At 42.2% G+C, this 20664-nt stretch overlaps 1 protein-coding gene across 1 annotated transcript in view; it reads left to right on the top strand.

The window, feature by feature from the left end:
* The window catches only part of PDLIM7 (PDZ and LIM domain 7), a 125284-nt gene that overhangs the window by 83805 nt on the left and 20815 nt on the right, over positions 1 to 20664 (top strand). Inside the window, exons 11-14 of the mRNA XM_073654660.1 lie at positions 1268 to 1304; positions 7032 to 7116; positions 9475 to 9632; positions 16404 to 16441. Coding sequence (XP_073510761.1) covers positions 1268 to 1304; positions 7032 to 7116; positions 9475 to 9632; positions 16404 to 16441 — 318 coding nt within the window. The remainder of the gene's footprint in view (positions 1 to 1267; positions 1305 to 7031; positions 7117 to 9474; positions 9633 to 16403; positions 16442 to 20664) is intronic.

The following is a 20664-nucleotide window of genomic DNA, read 5'->3' as shown; positions in this document are numbered from 1 at the left end:
ATGCAGTTATTTGGTAGAAACTGCTGTAGAAATAATAATGCATCATCATAGAAACAAGCAAACTTTTTATTCTGGATGTCATGACCCTGTCCAGGAAAGTGTATATTTATACATGGAAATAAATGTTCTTCAATCTTTTCTTACTTTACCAATATATAGATACGGTTAGGTTCACATTTGCACTAAACATTTCTGTTTTTCTATATTGCCAGGCAGTAAAATACTAAAATGATCTTCTGGATATGTCGTATAATGGACACAAATTATGCGCAGCGGACTCCATAATCACGGTGTCCAGCATTTTATTGGAAAAAATGGCATGTAGTTTTTTTTAGCAGTTATGACAGAGAGGTGCTGTACTGAACCTCTGGCCTATGATTTTACACATGTGAAGTTTAGAAAGCACAAGGATGTTATTTTTTTCCCATCATGAAACAAACTACATGAAATAATCATGGTTACAGTAGTATTGTAGACCTGTCCCTGCAGACCATAGCACCCAGACCAAAAACAGTGGTGTAGACTGCTGCCCGCACCAAGAGCACTAGAAAAACAGTGATAAACAGGATTATGGCGTCTAAAAGAATTTAGTAAGGGTCTGACCTTTTATTTCACGAGTAAACTGTTTGTCTGATTTACCAGCGCAATTTCCAAAATCCTTTGGTCTGAATATTAGTTATTAAAGTAGTAAGAAAAATCCGGCACTCTTGAGTTGAGTATGGTGAAAAAACATGAAACTTTTACTAAAGTGGTCCTATTAGATACTGTGTATCCGTTGCTTATACATGTAGCATGCTCCAGTGACTGAGGTCGCTCATACACACAGTGCTGCCTCCTCTATATCTTCTCCCATACCCTGTGGCCTAATACACGTGTATTTTTGACAAAGGTCTCCATTGACTGAAACATCACATATGATACACAGTATCTAATAGGACCACTTTAGTAAAAGTTTCATGTTTTTTCACCATACTCACCTCAGAGTGCCGATTTTTCTTCTTACTTTAGTATTACGGATTGTGATCCTATCCACCCACCTACTTCTGACTGGGAGTGCTGTGTTTCCTCTCTGTCATTTATCACAGTTATTACTTTTGTCTAGCAGAACTCTTTTCTACAATCATCTGTGCCTACATGTTAGGTACATGGAAACAGTCTACTAGTATCTGCTTCTTCTCATTACAGATTGGTTTCCTTTCTTTGTCTGTTTTCTCTCATTTCTTCTGTTTTTCTTCCAACTTTCTCTCTTTACTGTCACTGATTGCAGTGCAAGACCCTGATGATGAGCACATGAAAAGGGTGAGGTAAGCATGCACCACTTGCTTCCTCCATTAAAGGAGCCCACCTTATGTCTGTGCCTCTGTGACTTAGGCCTCATTCATATGTCATGTTTTGTATGTACAAGAACAGATTTTTATCAATATTTTTTAATCAGATTTTTTTTTTTTTTGTCCTGTTTTATCCAAAAAAAAATTTGTCCATTCTTACTATCATGGTAGTATCAGTTTTTTTGCATATACAAAATAAAAGATTTCCAAGCTCTATCCTACCTGTAAGACAGTGAAAAGCAGACAACTCTAGGTTGCAACACAGGTCCGAATGGCCGATTTTGATTGGGAAATGGGACCAAACATGAACATGTCTCTGTTTTTATTTGCAAATTGATGTTCCAGGAAAAATTGAGCATGTTGAAAGGCCTATAAAATATAATGGTTAGGACAAAAATCTGTATGAGGCTTAACCCCTTCCCGACCCGTGTCACACCGTTTGTGACATGGAAAACAGTTCGTTCCCGACCCATGTCACAGCGTCTGTGACATGGAGGGAAAGAGCCCATGCAGCGCCTGCGAGCGGGGTCGCTCAGGTGTCACAGTTGCTACTGCAACTGGACATCCTGAAATCGACCCCCCGGGGGGTGGATTAACCCCCCCGTGCCTGGGACCCCTCCGATTGGCTGTTTCATTTTCACTTTTAATGAAACTGCCAATCGGTATGAATTAAATATTTCACCAATGAAAATTGGTGTAATATTTAAATCTGGGCATGGCCTGATGCTTACAGCATCAGCCATTGGCTGGGGGGAGTGTCACCTCTGTCCCCCCCCTCCCCCCAGATCTGATTGGGGGGCTAGCGTCACATGGATACTAGCCCCAATCAGATGTGGAGGGAGTTTTTAATGATGGCCGCAACTGCCCGTCCATGGATCGGGTGCCGGCCGTTGTGGACCCTCTGCTGCTGCCCCCTGTGGACCCTCTGCTGTTGCCCCCCCCGTGGACCCTCTGCGGCTGCCCCCCCGTGGATCGCTTCTGCCGCCGCTGATCGCCTGCTGCCGCCGCTGATCTGCATCAGGTAGTATTGCCCCCGCTCCCCCCCCGATCCCCCCCTCCACTCCACCCTGCCCCCCCCTCCACCCCCGACCCCCCCCCCCCCTCCACTTTCATACCTGCACCCCGACCTCTGCTCCCTCATCCACCGGCTGCTGCTCTCCTTCTGACAGCCGGTGGACTGTGATCACAGCAGCAGCAGGCTCAGTGTAAATGCCCTGCTCCTGTGATCAAACCCACCATCCCCCAGTCCCAGTGATATCACCCCCCCTGTCCCCAGTGTTCACTCCCCATCCCCAGTGTGCACCCCCCCATCCCAGTGATCATCCCCCCCCCCTGCAAACCCAGTGATCACCCCCCTGCTGCTGGCTCCTGCTCCCCTTTCTGCCCCAGTAATCACCCCCCTTGCTGCTGCCGGCTCCTGCCCCAGTGATCACCCCCCTTGCTGCTGCCGGCTCCTGCCCCAGTGATCACCCCCCTTGCTGCTGCCGGCTCCTGCCCCAGTGATCACCCCCCTTGCTGCAGCTGCTGGCTCCTCCATCTCTTCAGCCCTCCCCGTACGCCTGACAGCCCCGTATGCCTGACAGCCCCCTACGCCTGACAGCCCCCACACGTGACTGCAGAAGGTTACACCAAGCACACACACACACACACACACACACACACACACACACACACACACACACACACACACACACACACACACACACACACGTACACTCACACTATAATAAAGTTTCGATTTTTTTTTTTTTATTTTATTTTTTTTTTACACACGCACACAGCACACAAAATGTCCCGCCCGTCCCACTCATCCCAGTCTAGGGCGTACTCAGCTTAGGAGGCTGTCAGGTTGGTGTGTGTGTTGTAGTGTGTGTGTGTGTGTGTGTGTGTGTGTGTGTGTGTGTGTGTGTGTGTGTGGTGTATACACTACAATATACCACACCGCACACCAACCTGACATACACTACACAATGGTGTCCACTAACAAATTGGAACCATGTTGCGTTTGGAGAGTCCCTGTGTGCCCAAACATTGGAGCTCCCCAACAAGTGACCCCATTTTGGAAACTAGACCCCCCAAGGCACCTATCTAGATGCATAGTGAGCACTTGGAACCCCCAGGTGCTTCACAAATTGATTCATAAAAATGAAAAAGTGGAAAAAAAAACACTTTTTATTTTTACGGATTAATTTGTGAAGGACCTGGGGGTTCCAAGTGCTCACTATGCATCTAGATAGGTGCCTTGGGGGGTCTAGTTTCCAAAATGGGGTCACTTGTGGGGGAGCTCCAATGTTTGGCCACACAGCGGCTCTCCAAACGCGACATGGTGTCCGCTAACAAATTGAATGGAAAATCGGCTCAAATTGTTAGCGGACACCATGTTGCGTTTGGAGAGCCCCTAATGTGCCTAAACAGTGGAGCTCCCCCACAAGTGACCCCATTTTGGAAACTAGACCCCCCAAGGCACCTATCTAGATGCATAGTGAGCACTTGGAACCCCCAGGTGCTTCACAAAATGATCTGTGAAAACAAAAAAGTACTTTTTTTTTCACAAAAATTTTCTTTTAGCCTAAATTTTTTAATTTTCACATGGGTAACAGGATAAAATGCATCCTAAAATGTATTGGTCAATTTCTCCTGAGTACACTGATACCTCATATGTGGTCATAAACCACTGTTTGGGCACATGGCAGGGCTCAGAAGAGAAGGAGCGCAATTTGACTTTTGGAGCTAATTTTCCATTCAAAAAGTAAAATGGCGCTCCTTCCCTTCTGAGCCCTGCCGTGTGCCCAAACAGTGGTTTATGACCACATATGAGGTATCAGTGTACTAAGGAGAAATTGACCAACAAATTTTAGGATGCATTTTATCCTGTTACCCATGTGAAAATTAAAAAATTTAGGCTAAAAGAAAATTTTTGTTAGAAAAATAAAAATGTTCATTTTTTTCTTCCATGTGGCTTTAGTTCCTGTGATGCACCTGAAGGGTTAATAATCTTCTTGAATGTAGTTTTGAGTAGCTTGATGGGTGCAGTTTTTGGAATGGTGTCACTTTTGGGTGTTTTCTGTCATAAAGACCCCTCAAAGGGACTTCAAATGTGATGTGGTCACTAAAAAAATGGTTTTGTAAATTTTGCTGGAAAAAAGATAAATTGCTGATGAACTTTGAACCCTTCAAACTTCCTACCAACATTTTTTTTTTTTTCCAAAATTGTGCTGATGTAAAGTAGACATGTGGGAAATGTTATTTATTAACTATTTTATGTCACATCACTCTCTGGTTTAGTAGAAAAAAAATTCAAAATTTGAAAATTGCAAAATTTTCAAATTTTTTCCCATATTTTTGATTTTTTCACAAATAAACGCAAATATTATCGACCTAAATTTAATACTAACATGAAGCCCAATATGTCACGAAAAAACAATCTCAGAATCGCTAGGATCCGTTGAAGTGTTCCAGAGTTTTTACTTCGTAAAGGGACACTGGTCAGAATTTACAAAAATGCCAAGGTCTTTAGGGTCAAAATAGGCTGGGTCCTGAAGGGGTTAAAGCGCACCTGTCAGCAGGATTGTGCTCACTAAACTACAGGCAGTGTCAGGTGGGCGACGTTACACTGATTAAAATGATACCTTGGTTGATGAAATCCGAACTGTGGTTCTTGTGTAATCTTTACTTTCAGTTTGGAGATAATGATATGCTCGTGCTTTGGGGCGGCTTGTGGGGGGGCACTCTATCTGGTGCTCTGCTTACATATTCATCTGTATGCTCTTATGACAGCTCACTGATCGTTCACTGACTGGCCTCCTATTTTACATAATGCATCTAGTAGTGCGGAGCTAGGTAAAATAGGAGGCAGGTCAGTGACGGCACAGTGAACTGTCATAAGAGCATACAGATGAATATGTAAGCAGAGCACCAGATAGAATGCCCCTTACAGGCCGCCCCGGAGCACGAGCATATCATTATCTCCAAACTGAAAGTAAAGATTACACAAGAACCACAGGACGGATTTCATCAACCAAGGTATCATTTTAATCAGTGTAATGTTGTCCACCTGACACTGCCTGTAGTTTAGTGAGCACAATCCTGCTGACAGGTGCGCTTTAAATGTACTAGACCATTCCCCATTGTATCTTTTACCTACTCACAATAGTGTTGATAATTCAGGAAGTCAGTTCATTTAGTTAGATTGGCCTCTTTACATTAAAAATGAAGGTTTATTTTTCAACTGATGGGCTTTGCAAAATTGAAGCTTCTTCTGCCAAAATTGGTGCAGCCTGTCACAGGTGTTAGTGATGCCCATACACCTCCATGTGGACTTGTGAGATTTCTCTTATCAGATTATATAGTCTTTAGAGCAGGGGTGGACATAGAAGAATGCCTCTGTGCAGGAACAGAACATGGGCCCTTTGCGCACCTGTTAATGTGCCCGTGACAGAAGCTCATTTCTGTTTGGTGGTTGATGTGGGCCCTGTACCTTTGGGCCCCTCTGCACAGGTTACATTAGTGGTGTATCCACCCCCGCTTTTGGAGGTAGTATTCGTATTGTAGTCTGAGACAATAGTGGGACCTAGTGGAGGCCACAGTTAGCCACCATCTCTCCAATATTGTAGCTTGCACTATTCAGGAGAAGGGGTTTACTTAAATTCAAATCAATGTGTGATGTCCTAGATTGCTAGTTACTATTTTACGCATATAACATACTTTTAATTTATGGTTTTGCTAGGCTGTATTAATTACATACTGGGAACCATTTCCTTTTTAAGTGGATCACCAGCCTCTGGATCCTATAAATAACGGCGCAGAGTAAATGCAGCAGCTGTAGTTAACCCCGCTCATTACACCTGTCACCTCACTCACATTAGTGCTCAATAGGCCACTGACTTGTGAGCAAACCATGGACTCTTAATAGCTCATCTGAATCTAATCTGCAGAATGGAGGTGTATGGAAGGCCATCACATGGGTGAAGAGAGGCACAGGGGGACATAGGTTTCATCCAAAGCACTCTGGAGTGAAATGCAGCAAATGTATTAAAGGGCGCACATTTGTCAGTTTTGAGCCACAGAGTCTGGTCCTTAGATTTCCAATATCATTTGTTCCAAATTATTCCATAAAGTATAGTAAATCCATCAGGCCATGGATGGCTCAGTCTTTCTCAAGAAGCCCTGCACTGTTTTAGGGAGTGGAGGAAAAAGTGAAAAAATGGATGTTGTGGAAGCCCCAGCTTATTCTTAGGGGACGGAGGAAAAAGTGTGAGTATGGCTGTTTCAGGCTGCTGGTCAATCTCATTTGGGCACTGGCTTGGTAGCATACCTATACTTGCAGGAGCTATGTAGAGAGCATTTAGTGGGCATTTAGTATTTTTCCCCTGGACAGGTAGGATGAGTGGAGCTACTGTCCTGTATATTGCTGTACTGCACGGTTGGATCTTGCAGACAGAACTCTGCGTTCTCCAGCCGTCATCCACATGACGTATGGGCTGTAATAGATGGACGCTGCAGCGTGCCAATTGTAAAGTACACTTTTCTCATGCCCTACAAGGGCTCATTAAAATCAGGCCATTGAGCGCCTTCTGAAGAGCTCTGAACTTGCTTTTGTCTGTTTGTTCTTCTCTCTTACATCTTCCTTTTCTTTCTCACTTTTCATTTATCTTTCCCTTCCATTTTCAATATCCCCATCCTCCCCCACTTCCCATGAGACAGGGAAAAGTTCATCACCGAACTGCAGAGCCCTCGTTACACCCGTTTGCGTGACTGGCACCATGAAAGATCGGCTTGTTCCCTTAATGTGAAGCCTTGAGCAGAGGAAAGAGGGGCGGGACCAGGTGGGGAAGAGTATTTTGGAAGACGACATGGAAGCTGATGCACTTCAATGATGTCCTAACTATTCTTTGTCTTGTTAGCCACTCCCAGTGCTGCGCATTCTCCGACCAATTGTTGCATGATGTCTGCAACCATTCTGTTTCAGCATTTGTAAATACATCATATATCTCTGCCTACCTGCCTGTCATTAACCCTTACTCCACTGCCTGTTGCTTAGCTAATGCCGTGTGTCCTACCAGAGAAACTTGTCTTTTTTATGGATCTCAGTCCATATCTGTGTATAAAGAGCAATAAATATACATACTATTACAATACTTCAAGGGATAATGTTGTAAATATGCTCCTCTTTTCCCGTGCACACACTGCCAAGTGTTTTGTGTGATTTCCACCTTTATTTTCCCTCCTGACCCTATGGCATGATTAAGGACTTGTCCTACCATGACTGTAACATCTAGCAGCTTCTGTATTACTTAGTGTGTAGTTATGGTGAACCCCATTTGTATGTGCAGGGAAAACAAGTGATTTTGTGAAAGGGACTGGGAGATCTGAGACAATGGAAGCAAAGAGACAATAAATATATTTCATGTATTGCTTTATGTTGCAGTGTTTTTTGTTAATTTTTATTTGCACATCAGTGAAATGCATCGTAACAAATGATGGTGGATCTTCAAAGGTGTAAAAATGGAAGCCATGACCCAGTTTGAACAGATCTTTCTACCATGTTTGAATGGAGAATATGTCTATATTTATGACATGATGAAGCAGATCACTTTTTATTAGTGTAGGATTCATATGTAATCTGACAGGGAAAAACTCTGAATGTGGCCATATGGAGGAGGTACTGTAAAGGGCTGATGCACTAGAATAGGATCACTATCACTTTACAGAGCCATAATGAGGCCTTAGGCGCTGTAAGTGATCAAATATCTTATGTGCAAAAGAGGGAATCATTAAAACTTTGAGTGGGTGGGTTTCTTTATGTGCCAACAGCGGCATATCTATAGGAGGTGTTGACTAGCTCCCCTAGTGCTGGTGTAGACTCTCAATGGAACAGCAGGTCCAGAAGAACATTATCTTATCATCCACGACACTACCAGTTGCTGGTGCGCCTAGGTATATCTTTCACAACCAAACCCACTTTTTTGGGACACAACAGGACTAAATAACCTACAAGAGGAATACACTGCAAGCATTAAAGGGGCAGATTGCTCCCCACTCCCCATTTTTTTATTTCCTATGAACTGATGTAATTAAAAGTATTTAGGTTTAGGCTCACAGGACCTATTTTTTGTGGGTCCTGTTTTTCAGTTTTACATACTGTCTAAAAGTTGTCCTTTCCCGTAGAGCCACCTTTCAATGGTATTTCAGTTGGCTTTTTCATAAAAATGTAAGTGGAATAACTTTGGGAATATGCTACATAGTTTATCTTCTACTTCTCATAAGTTACACCCTGCATTACCTGTACTATAGTCCAGATCTGCATTCACAACTGCCCAGGATCTTATTAGAAATAATTCCCAGTTACAGCTGTTTGCATTCTCCAGTTTTTTCTCTCAATAACGATTGCATGCTACTCGCTGAAGTTGTTAAAGGGCATCTGTCAGCCATCTATATGTGCATGCAGATCATAGAAATAAATTAATGAGTAAAATGATACCTTGATATCTGTGATATGTTTTATTCCAGAGAAATCCATGTTTTTCTTAATATGTAAATGAGCTGTTAAGATCTATGGGCAGTACATAGATCTCCCTGATAATCTGCCTCCAGAGCTTATTGTAAGTGAAAAAGGGCATTACCAGCTTGAGACATATAGATCAGGAGAGCAGACTGTTTGCTATTACATGTCTCACTCTCACAATTCCCCCTTTCATTTACAGTAAGCTCTGGAGGCAGATTCTCAGGGAGATCTATGTCATGCCCATAGATTTTAACATGTCATTTTACATATTTCAGAGAAATCAATTTTTTTCTTAATAAGACATCATATTGCAGATATCAAGGTATCAAGTTATTCAGCTTCCTATTACCTACATGCCTATATAGACAGCTTAGAAGGGTTGATCCTATTGACATTTTCCTTTTAAGTTGAGAATCTCAGTTTTTATATTCTGAATTTACAGCCCTATTGATGAACGGCCTGCAATGTACCATGTGTATAGGATTATAGCTTTTCATAATATAATGTTTCAAACTTAAAAGTAACCATTTCTATAAGGCAGGAAAAAGAATATGAATTACCCTTGGTGCCCGAGGCTCTGCTTAGCTTGTTAGCAGTGCTGCTAGAGTATACACTTCCATTTCTTTCTATCGCTTCTTTCAGGCCCATTGTTTCACAGTGAAAGATGATTATGACGTTAGCCCAAACTGCAGTACTTCTGTGACTAAGCTCTTCTGTTTGCCTTTGCTGAAAACTCTGAGTCAGTACATGGGAGACACAATCAAACCTTACAACTCAACTCAATACCTGACGTCTGCATTGTTAGCACATATGTGCTCACTGTTACCTGGCAATCAAGTCTTTTGTACCCTATAATCTCATAGTCATGTATGATGTGCACATGGGACGGAAATGATCAGAAATAAGATCACATGGAATGGTATGCTGGGCGCAGAAGGCACATGGAGGAAGCAACAGGTGGCAGCAGGTCACACGTGCATTATTGGGAAGGATCAGCCCATGATGAGCTTACATGTCCCTATACAAGGAGCGCTCCACATTCAGACCGAACATTTCCATTCCTCTCAGTTTGAGAGAACTTATTGGAACAACTTTGGTAAATGTACTGATATCTTTACCTGTGGAACCACAGACCTGTGCCTGAGTATCTGCCACAAGAGACCTACCCACAAATAAAAGAAAATCACCAGAATCCTATATTTCATACATACCAGGTGTATACCGATGTCTGCCCCTGTCTGGTGCTAACATGGGCCCTTCTCCAGGTGCCATCATGCCCAAGTGCTCTTGGTTACCCCCTTACCATTCATTGCAGGGGAGAACGTGGCCACCAGTCTTCTTTATCTGTTTCCTGTGCAGAGATGGAGTCTTTTGCATTTCACATTATGCTGATGTAGTCCTTTATTAGTCAGCTTTGTACCTGTGATATGAGCAGGTAAGTATAGGTACTGCTGAGTAATCTGGGCTGATCTGAAGATTTGGGGGTTGGAATATCTACAAAGATTTCTATATGCTGCATGTAATCTTTTTCATGGTACCTGTATTACAGTACAAACAGCAGACAGGCGGCACTCTGTTTTCAGTAATACCAGTCATTGTACATTTCCAGTGCGACTTTCACATGTTTAATTGGAAATGTATTGGAATCATCGCAGTGGGAAGGCGATTTAACCCTATCTACTACCTGTAGGACTTCAACATCAGTCGGTCTATACAATTTCAGTAACATTATTTTAATGAATGAGAACATCTTCCAGTTGCATTTTACCAAACGGAGGGTTAAGCTTCTGCTCGCTGAAGGTTCCAGCAGTGACAAAGAATTCTCCTTTCTCTGTTGAGCCCAGGGCAGCTGGTACAGAGGGCAGGCTCTGAGCAGCAGGCTTTGTGTTCAGATTCTCCTGCTAGGAAGTAATCCTGTGTCTGCCCACGCACTCCTCCTGACCAAAAAACCCAACAGATGTTCTACACATGCTGGCTGATTAGGCTGCGAGCTGCTCCTCATATAACCCTTCACTTTCCAGGGACAAAGCATCTGGTAGGTAAAAGAAATCATGACCTAATGACCACAAATTCAAAACTGCTAATTTAGAAGTCTTAACATATAGAGTTAAAGGGCATCAGTCACCAGAATGAACAATGGTGATTTTCATTTGAAGTTTATTTAATTTCTTATTCTTACAATTTTACCTTTCTCACAGTCCGCTATGTATCAAAAGGGTTTTTCATGAATATCCATTCAATGCATTATTTAGCAGCCTCCTTTACATGCTGATAGCTGACTAGCCTGACCTGTGACCTCGCATACTTGACTGATCAACAGTGAATGTGGGTCAAAGCCTATTACTTGGCAGAAAAAACTCAATTTCAGATGCTGCCACAGTATTTACTTGCAACTTTACTTAAGTTCCTGTACCTCTCCATGTCAGGACCTCCGGCTCCTCTTTGCTATCCTGCACTGGTCTCTGAAAAATGCAGGAAAAATAATGTTCATGTTGAAGGTTTATTCCCAAAGTATTAAGTTATCCCCTATTCCAGGGTTCCCCAACTCCAGTCCTCAAGGCCCACCAGCAGGTCATGTTTTCAGGATTTCCTTACTATTACACAGGTGATGGAATTATTGCCCGTATAGGTGATGCAATTATCACCTGAGCAATACTAAGGAAATCCTGAAAATATGGCCTGTTGGTGGGCCTTGAGGACTGGAGTTGGGGATCCCTGCCCTATTCATGAGGATAACTTACTGATTGCTGGTGGTCCATCACTGGAACCCCTTGCGATCCCAAGATAGGACCTATAGAACCCAGGGAACAGAGTTCTGCAGAGCCCTGTCTTGAATTAACCGTTTTTCAATACGACAACCCCAGACTGCATGTTGCTAGTGCTGTTAGTGTATTGAAATGAGCCAGTCTGCCTGCCCCCTTTACACATGTCATTCACATGGAGAGAATGGAAGCTCTGTTTTCCGTCAAAACATAGTCAGCAGTGGAGGTGTTGGGGCAGATATTAGTCATTTTCATCTTTTTTCATTCTTCATCAATTTAAACAACTTTTTTTTCAAGTTGGACAACCACTTTAAATATAATATTCTTTTTTTCTCCTCTTTTCTCCTTGCCAAGTTTACTGTGTATAAGAGAGTCCAAAAATACAATAAATTGGTATGATTTTGCAAGACACTACATTGAGTAGCTTGGATGTGGATGCTCCATTGGATGAGATTTGAACCTACCATTAGTTTCTTCTGTCTGTGAAACAAGGATGATTGCCTAGCGTATCCTTGAGGGATTGTATATCATGCTGTAGTAAAGTGTTAGCTGTACATTTTCTAACCACCTCCACATTGTGAGATAAATGTCAGTGTGAGTGACATGTCATTGCACAGCTCAGTATGATACCAGGGAAATCACAGTTTGGGCTTTAAACATCCTTCAGCATTTGTCTTCTGTTTTAAAGGAAGATCTTGCTAATAATAATGAATACACGCTTTGTTAAGCTTCATGGAGAATAGGCTTTTTTTCTTTTAAAGGGTTATTCCTGCTTCAGAAAATACATTTTATTCATCATAATATAAAAAGTTTTAAGTTTATTTCTAACATGTTTTATTAGTTACTCACTGCAAGATCTCTGCTTCTGGTCATTGAATAGGAATTTATGTTGTTTACTTTAAAGGGGGTGAAAATGTGTCCTGGTGTCACGGGTGTGTCAGGTGTGACAGACTTTCTAGATCCAGCTGTAGAAGGTCATTGCACTTGGCTCTGCAGGCACCTTCTTGATCTTTTCATCTGTGTAGTGTAGTGATATCCTTCTCCCTCTAGGACCTAGCAGTGACCTATACTTTCTGCTGCTAATTGACACACCCTTGCTGGATGTTTAAATATCTTCAGTCTCTCCAGAGAGTCGCCGGTGATGGCTCTATTTTCCTCTGTCTAGGCTTGAAGCATAAGTAGTTGGGTAGTGTCTTCTTGGAGTTCCCTTGGAGGATAGTTGACGTGATCTCTCTGGTGTCTTCTCAAGCTAAGTTTATTCCTTGCCTGTTTACCTGTTCGTCTTTAGTTGCAGAGGGGGCTGACTATTGCTCACCCCGTCCCCTCCCTATCCAGGGCCTATCGCTAGGGGCAGTCAGGGATTAGGTGTCCTGCTTGGCGAAAGGTGCAGAACCTTTTTAGGGATGCTAGGGGATTCAGGGTGTTGTCAGATCTGCCTAGGGGGTCTCTACTCCCCCTTTCCCTAGTGTTTGGGCTTCCTCCCCCTCTTCCCATCGTTGTGCACTTAGTCCTTCCCTCACCTTGCGTGACACCTGGCCATGTAGTGATCAGTCAGCTGCATTGCTCATTACGGTTACCATGTAGTATTTCTCTTGTTAGAGAAGCAGCTTTAGATTCAAAGCTGCTGCTATTTCTACAAAATATGTTGTGAGCCTAGCCTAACCAACGCAAGATCGACTGACATAAAGTGTATAGGTAGATGGAAAGGGAGACCACTGGAGAGTGTACTTGTATCTAGAGGAGAGACTTGTTTTCAAGATAGTTCCCATAGTTTCAGCTCCATGCCAAAAGCTCCTTCTCTAACAAGAGAAAACTGCATTGTAACTGTAAGAAGCCCCTCCATATTGTAATCACTAAATGGCGAAGATAGATTTTTATTGTCTGGAAGCAAACTGCATAACTTTCAAGTTAATGGCTGCGCGCAGAGTTCTTGAAGAGCGTAATGGTAACCATGTTTTAGACACAGTACACTACATGGCTAAACGTTTGTCCCGTCCCATCCTCATGGGAGTTCCAGCCATGCCTATTGCAAACAGATACATGAAATCAAGCACACAGTGATGCAATCTCTATAGACAGCCATTGTTGGTAGTATCAGTCGGTCTGTCATAGAATGCCATCTTCACTGCAAGTTAGAGAACTTTCTGATCAGCTAGACCTGTCCCAGTAAACTATAAATGAATATGTCTTGGAATAACAGCACCACAAATACGTATTGGTAGACCATGGACACTCCCAGAGCTGGAAATGGTACAAAAAGAATTGCCTATGTTTTTCTCTCGTCACTCAACACAGAGCTCCAAATTACCTCTGGAAATGTTAGCAGCACAAGAACTGTGTGGTGGAACCTTCATGAACTGAGTCTCCATGGTGGAATAGGTAGTCTGATGGATTTGTTCTAGGCCAAATTTTACTGTAGCCATAAACATTTGACGAGGTAAAAAGGTATGGCTCTGTGTTTAAAATTGCTTTCCTGCTCCAGAAGGGCGGTCTATAAGACCAAGTTCAAGTGGTTTGTGCAAAGCCCTGACCTCAACCCCATTAAACTACTTTGGGATGAACTGAAATACCTATGGCGAGCCAGACATTCTCATCCAACATCTGTGTCGTACTCCACGAATAAATACTCTTTTGGTTGAATGGGCTCAATCTCCCACAGACTACAAACCTTTCCAAGAGAGTTGAGTCTGTTCTAACTGCAAAAGGGTTTCTACTTTAACACCCATGATTTTGTAATGGGATGTCTAATAGGTGTCATGGTCAAATGGCTACATACTATTTACCATATACAGCATATTGTAGCAGAGCTTATTACAATGAAGAGGAAGTAAGATATGCGCTTTATCCTAACTTGCCTACAATGTCATACCTCCCAACACATTTAGATTGTAAGCTCTTACGGGCAGAAACATCTCTCCTTTTGCTTCTTTGTTCATTAATTATTGTTGCTTCATACTTGCCCAATTGTAAGATTTGTCTAATTTTAATAGTCTCACATACTTTTATTTGTTTGTTTTTTTTATGTGCAAATAAGCACCTTCCATAAGTAATGGTGTTATAACACATGCGTTAGTGCCCATGGGAAACACTCACAGTCTACCACTAATCGTCCCACTGTACACTACATGATGCAACCTAAAACCATGGCAAGTCCAGATGCATCTCGGCAATTAGCCATAACCCCTACACACATGTAACTGCACCCAAACCGGTCATGTCTGTCAATCCTGATCAGAGGCATCCAAGAACAACCATTTAACCCAAGCAATTCAGCGACTGAGAAACTAGAACACCCAGCATACTTTTTATTTTCCTGATTTTGAATGCTCATAAAATGCATATCAATATATTCGAGATGTGTACTTTCAGTGTTTTTCTTATATATTAATAGGCATGGCGTTTATGGCTGTCAGCTGCATTAAATGATATTCACTGTAAAGATACAGAATAAACAATACCTTACATTGATGTATCTCGGTGCCCTAAACAGGTGAAGGTGAAAGCCTTATTAATTGTGTGTGATGCCTGGCATGGATATTCCACCTCCAGGCAGACTAGAACAATAGCTGGTGTCTTTACTAAGCGGCTCATGAATAAACGGCGGTAGGACCCCCATTCTCTCTGTGTAGATGTCTTAGTATTCTGCAGGAACATGCTGATCTCAGCACTGCGACATGCTCCAGCCCATAGAAACTCAATGAAGCTACAGTAGTGCGGCAATCATGAGCTAGTGCAGCGAGGGCAGCTTACTGTCACTCCTATGCAGATTCTTATGTACATGTGTGCGCAGGCGAGAAGTACAGCGTCAATCACATTCATTGTGTTGTACATGAATAGAGCAATGCCTCTTATGTAACATGTGTAATGACTGAGCTCCAGGACATGACACGTTCTAATGCAATTCCTACACATAGTCAGGCTGGTGACAGATGTCTGCTCAAGCCGGGAGGAGGGGGATCATGGTTTCTGAGTGTCTGGAAATCTGCAGCATTAGCCACTTAACTTCTAGCCAGGGCAAACGTTGATGGCTTCTTACTAAATCTAAATTTGCCAATAGGATAATCGAGTAAATGTATAGTAATAAAGTATAAATGTAACATGAACCATTCTCATTGATAACTGGTGAAGGAACAGTCATATTTCTGCGCTCAGAGATGAGCCTTTCCACCACTTGATATGGTATAGTTGTAATACTGAAAGGATCGAGTATATGCCGATGGCTCCATCTGTAATTGGATGACAACAACACTGATTTATATATGCAGTAATGCAGATTAAAGCAAAGCTGGAGCTCCTAGGAAGTGATGAAGATAGAAGCAGTTACAGAGCAGAGTTTATGGATACCATGATGCATGGGAAGGTCAGAACATTGAAGCTCCTCCATTACAGGCACAAATTATTTTATTTATCTAGCTTTAGTTTTATAATGCTTTTATCATTGCTGTTATTGAGGCTCACGATCTAAATTCCCTATCAGGATGTCTGTAGAGTGTTGGAGGAAACCAGAGAACCTGGAGGAAACCTACAAGGTCACGGGGAGAACATACAAATTCCTTGCAGATGTTGTCCTTGGTGGGATTTGAACCCAGGACCTCTCAACCACTAAGACTATGCTCATATTATAGAAAGGACACTAAAATTATGTTTTGGTCATTTAACCAAAGTAAGGGGTTGGCAAGATGAAACCTTTTATGAAGTTTCTTAAAATCATAATGTGAAGATCAACTACCAAGAAGAATATGTAATAATCAACATTTTGTCCAATTTGTAACATTATAGTTTCTCTCCCTTTTTTTTTTTCTCTGACAGGCAAGGCGTGAAGAATGTGTCTGGTAATTACGGCCAAGGTAAATGATAGGATGATATTTTTATGAATAAAGTGCACTACGACATTTAGTTTTTTTCAGCCCTGACTTTCTAATGTTATCACAAGTATTGAAAACAAGGGCTTAAAAGGAACATGACAGCTGATACATGCTGCCCGATCCACTGGCCGCATGTATCAGACACTGGCTGTATGAACTCAGCCATGTATGCTTGACTCGGAAACATTGCGTTCATTGACAGGTCTCTGCCTATACACGCAGAGATCTGTCACTCCAGATCAGTGTTGGAGGAGAAGCCTATTAAACCGGGCGACTATTAAAGTATGTGTTTCTCTGAAATGCTGCAGCGTTTCAGAATCAAACATACCTGGTTGAGATCATACAGCCAGTGCTGATGCATGCTGCCTGTGTATTGGGCAGCATGTCGTGTTCACTTTATAGCACCACTCCAGCAATGTTTTTTATTGCAGCGCTGGAGTGGCGCGACTAATATATAAGTTTCCTGCCCCCAGTATTATGTATATCAGCTGCCATCTTCTGTTATTGGCATCACTCCAGTCAGTCTTCTGCAGTGTGTGACCTGCTGTAACGTCTCCAGAGTTTCCTGGGTGATCTGGAAGTCACTAGTCAATTTAAGTTTATGAGAGACCGTACGAGGCTCTCATAGAATTATGTTGAGAGCTTCTATCTTCCGGTCAGTCAGAAGTTGCAGTCACAAGATGGCGGATCGGGACCATAGCGGCGCCGGAAACAGCTGAAGACAACAACTGGTAAAAATAATACAAGGGGCAGGGAACTTAGATTAGTAGCACCACTCCAGTGCTGAAATTAAAAAAAAAAACGCTGGAGTGGTGCTTTAATATTTCATGTTGGGAAAGTGGGCAGATCCATGTAAATCATTTAGGTGCATTCCCTAAGGAGTAAGAAGTCTCCTCTCCTAGAAAGATAGATTACCCCTTTTTTCAGGACTTATATATAGGTGCTTCTCACAAAATTAGAATATCATCAAAAAGTTAATTTATTTCAGTTCTTCAATACAAAAAGTGAAACTCATATATTATATAGAGTCATTACAAACAGAGTGATCTATTTCAAGTGTTTACTTCTGTTAATGTTGATGATTATGGCTTACAGCCGATGAAAACACAAAAGTCATTATCTCAGTAAATTAGAATACTTTATAACAACAGCTTGAAAAAATGTTTTTAAAATCCGAAATGTTGTCCTACTGAAATGTATGTTCAGTAAATGCACTCAATACTTGGTCGGGGCTCCTTTTGCATCAATTACTGCATCAATGCGGCATGGCATGGAGGCGATCAGCCTGTGGCACTGCTGAGGTGTTATGGAAGCCAGGTTGCTTGGATAGCAGCCTTCAGCTCGTCTGCATTGTTGGGTCTGGTGTCTCATCTTCTCTATGAGGTTAAGGTCAGGCGAGTTCGCTGGCCAATCAAGCACAGTGATACTGTTTGTAAACTAGGTATTGGTATTTTTGGCAGTGTGGACAGGGGCCAAGTCCTGCTGGAGAATGACATTTCCATCTCCAAAAAGCTTGTCGGCAGAGGGAAGCATGAAGTGCTCTAAAATGTCCTGGTAGACGGCTGCGCTGACTTTGGTCTCGGTAAAACACAGTGGACCTACACCAGCAGATGACATGGCTCCCCAAACCATCACTGATTGTGGAAACGTCACACTAGACCTCAAGCAGCTTGGATTGTGTGCCTCTCCACTCTTCCTCCAGACTCTGGGACCTTCATTTCCAAATGAAATGCAAAATTTACTTTCATCTGAAAACAACACCTTGGACCACTGAGCAGTTCACTCCTTGTGAATCTCCCCCAAATTTTGCTTGTGCACTTTTTTCCCTCCACTCAACTTTCCATTAATATGATTGGATACAGCACTCTGTGAACAGCCAGCTTCTTTAGCAATGACCTTTTGTGGCTTACCCTCCTTGTGGAGTGTGTCAATGACTGCCTTCTGGACATCTGTCAAATCAGCAGTCTTCCCCATGATTGTGGAGCCTACTGAAACAGACTAAGGGACCGTTTTAAACGCTTAGGAGGCCTTTGAAGGTGTTTTTTGTTAATTATTCTAATTTACTGAGATAATGACTTTTGTGTTTTCATTGGCTGTAAGCCATAATCATCAACATTAACAGAAATAAACACTTGAAATAGATCACTCTGTTTGTAATGACTCTATATAACATATGAGTTTCACTTTTTGTATTGAAGAAGTGAAATAAATTAACTTTTTGATGATATTCTAATTTTGTGAAAAGCGCCTGTAAGTGGTGAGGTGAGGTACAATAACATATTTTTTGTTTACTATTGCCCCACCTGATTGTCAGTGTGTGCTCTGTGTAGTTATTGTGTAAAGAATACTGGATACTATATCCCCCCCCCCCCCCCCCCCCATAATATTTCTCCAGTACAATCACATAATTAAAGAACCTTTCCAGCGTTATTCTTATTTCACCGCTGGAGTTCTATCACTAATGTCTGTTCCCTGCCTGTAGTAAAATACGTTCCAGCCACTGTCTCCTACTATTCCCAACACTGCTCAATGTATTTCTATGAGAGCCTCATTTTGCCTCTCATAGCCTTATATTGAGATCTTGTGACTGTTAGCCCTGAATCCCGATCAGACAGGAGCTGCTGTCACAAGATGATGGATCAGGACTGGAGTGGCACTGGGAAGAGGAGAAGACCATGGCTGGTATTTTACTACTAGCAGGGAACAGACATTAGTGATACCACTCGGTCCTTTAATAACTGTTTCCCAAATAGGAAATTATTTAGCATCATGTTTTTAATCTCTATCCATCAAGTCTGTCCACAGGATGCATCCTCATTGGTAACATGTTTTAAATTTGGCGTTGTACTTGTAAAATGGATGTTGAGGCTTACTGGGTAAAATAGTGTGGAAAGTGATAGAAATGGTAATTTTCTACTGGAAATAAATCAACCGTGCATAAAATGTAACAGTCTCATACAATCACAGAAATTATGTTCCTCCGTACTCTTACACATTGTTGTTAGGTCTGTAACTATATTACCAGTAACGGTGCATATGAATTAAATAAACCTATCTCTCTTAAGAGGTTGCCTTTCATGAGTCTTAAAAGGTAACTGTACTTTCAACAAACTTTGCATACATTAATAGTACAGGAGAATATAAAAAACTTTGTAATATATCTTATAAGAAAATTCTGCTTCTTCATCAGCTTATGAGACACTTCAACACCTATTCCCTCCACCCTGAACTTTTCATCTACTCTGAAAGAACAGCTCAACTCTTGCTCAAGACTAACCAGACTACAAGCATAGAAAGGTGTCAGATTACACATCTTATTATACTCTATGGAGTGTGGAAGGGGGAGGAAGGATGATTGAGGACCAGAGTGAGAAAACAGGTAGAGGCAGACACAGACAGATTGTGCTGAGGTTTCTAACAAGCTTTTACCTCACCCCAGAGCTGGATTTTTATCTACCCAGTTTAGTACTGCTGTATAATCCTCTCCATGCTACTCTGCTGCTTGTCTCAGTGTGTGCTAACTAAGTAGTGATGTCAGTCGTGAACAATCCGACACAAAGAGGCGACTCCCTGCTGTGACTGCTCCCCCCAGTGAGAGTCACTAACTTCTCTTAATGCCTCTAAAATGGCAGCTATCTGCGTCCGTAACTCCGCCTACCCGAACCAAACTCCACCCACTTTTCAATTTAATTGGCTAATTGAGAGTGGGTGGGGTTTTTATCCATGGGTGGGCGGAGTTTCGGTGGCACCTTCGTCATCTTTAATATGTGTTCACCCATGGTGAACACATATTTAATAGGGATCCATTTAGGATCCAAAAGAACTGGCTCTTTTTGGTGAGTAAAGCCAGATCATGAAAAAGAACCGGACTGCCTGGCACTGTAACTAAGGAATGAAAAGCAGTAGTCCCTCACTGTGTGCTGTGATGGGTGTGTGCTATATCATAGCAGCTTGTCTCCTCCCACCAGCTCATTGCAAATTAAAAGATAGAGCCCTCAGAGGGGAAAACAGGTGAAAATGCAGGATATAAGTTATATAAAGTTCCAAGATAGTTTTACTCCTCATGTACACACAGGACAGCTTATTCTGAAAAGTTACTTGAAAGTTCAGTTACTTCTAGAAACTATTCTGTTCACATGATAAAGCAGCACGGTATTGACCAACTAAGAATATCATACAGCTGGTGACCCAAGCTACCACCTACA

The sequence above is a fragment of the Phyllobates terribilis genome, unplaced genomic scaffold (genome assembly GCF_046119375.1).
Source record: "Phyllobates terribilis strain yellow unplaced genomic scaffold, ASM4611937v1 Scaffold_11__3_contigs__length_659146591, whole genome shotgun sequence".
Lineage (NCBI taxonomy): Eukaryota > Metazoa > Chordata > Amphibia > Anura > Dendrobatidae > Phyllobates > Phyllobates terribilis.
The sequence above is the reverse complement of the archived record's forward strand: the minus strand, read 5'-3'. Positions and strand labels throughout refer to the sequence as shown.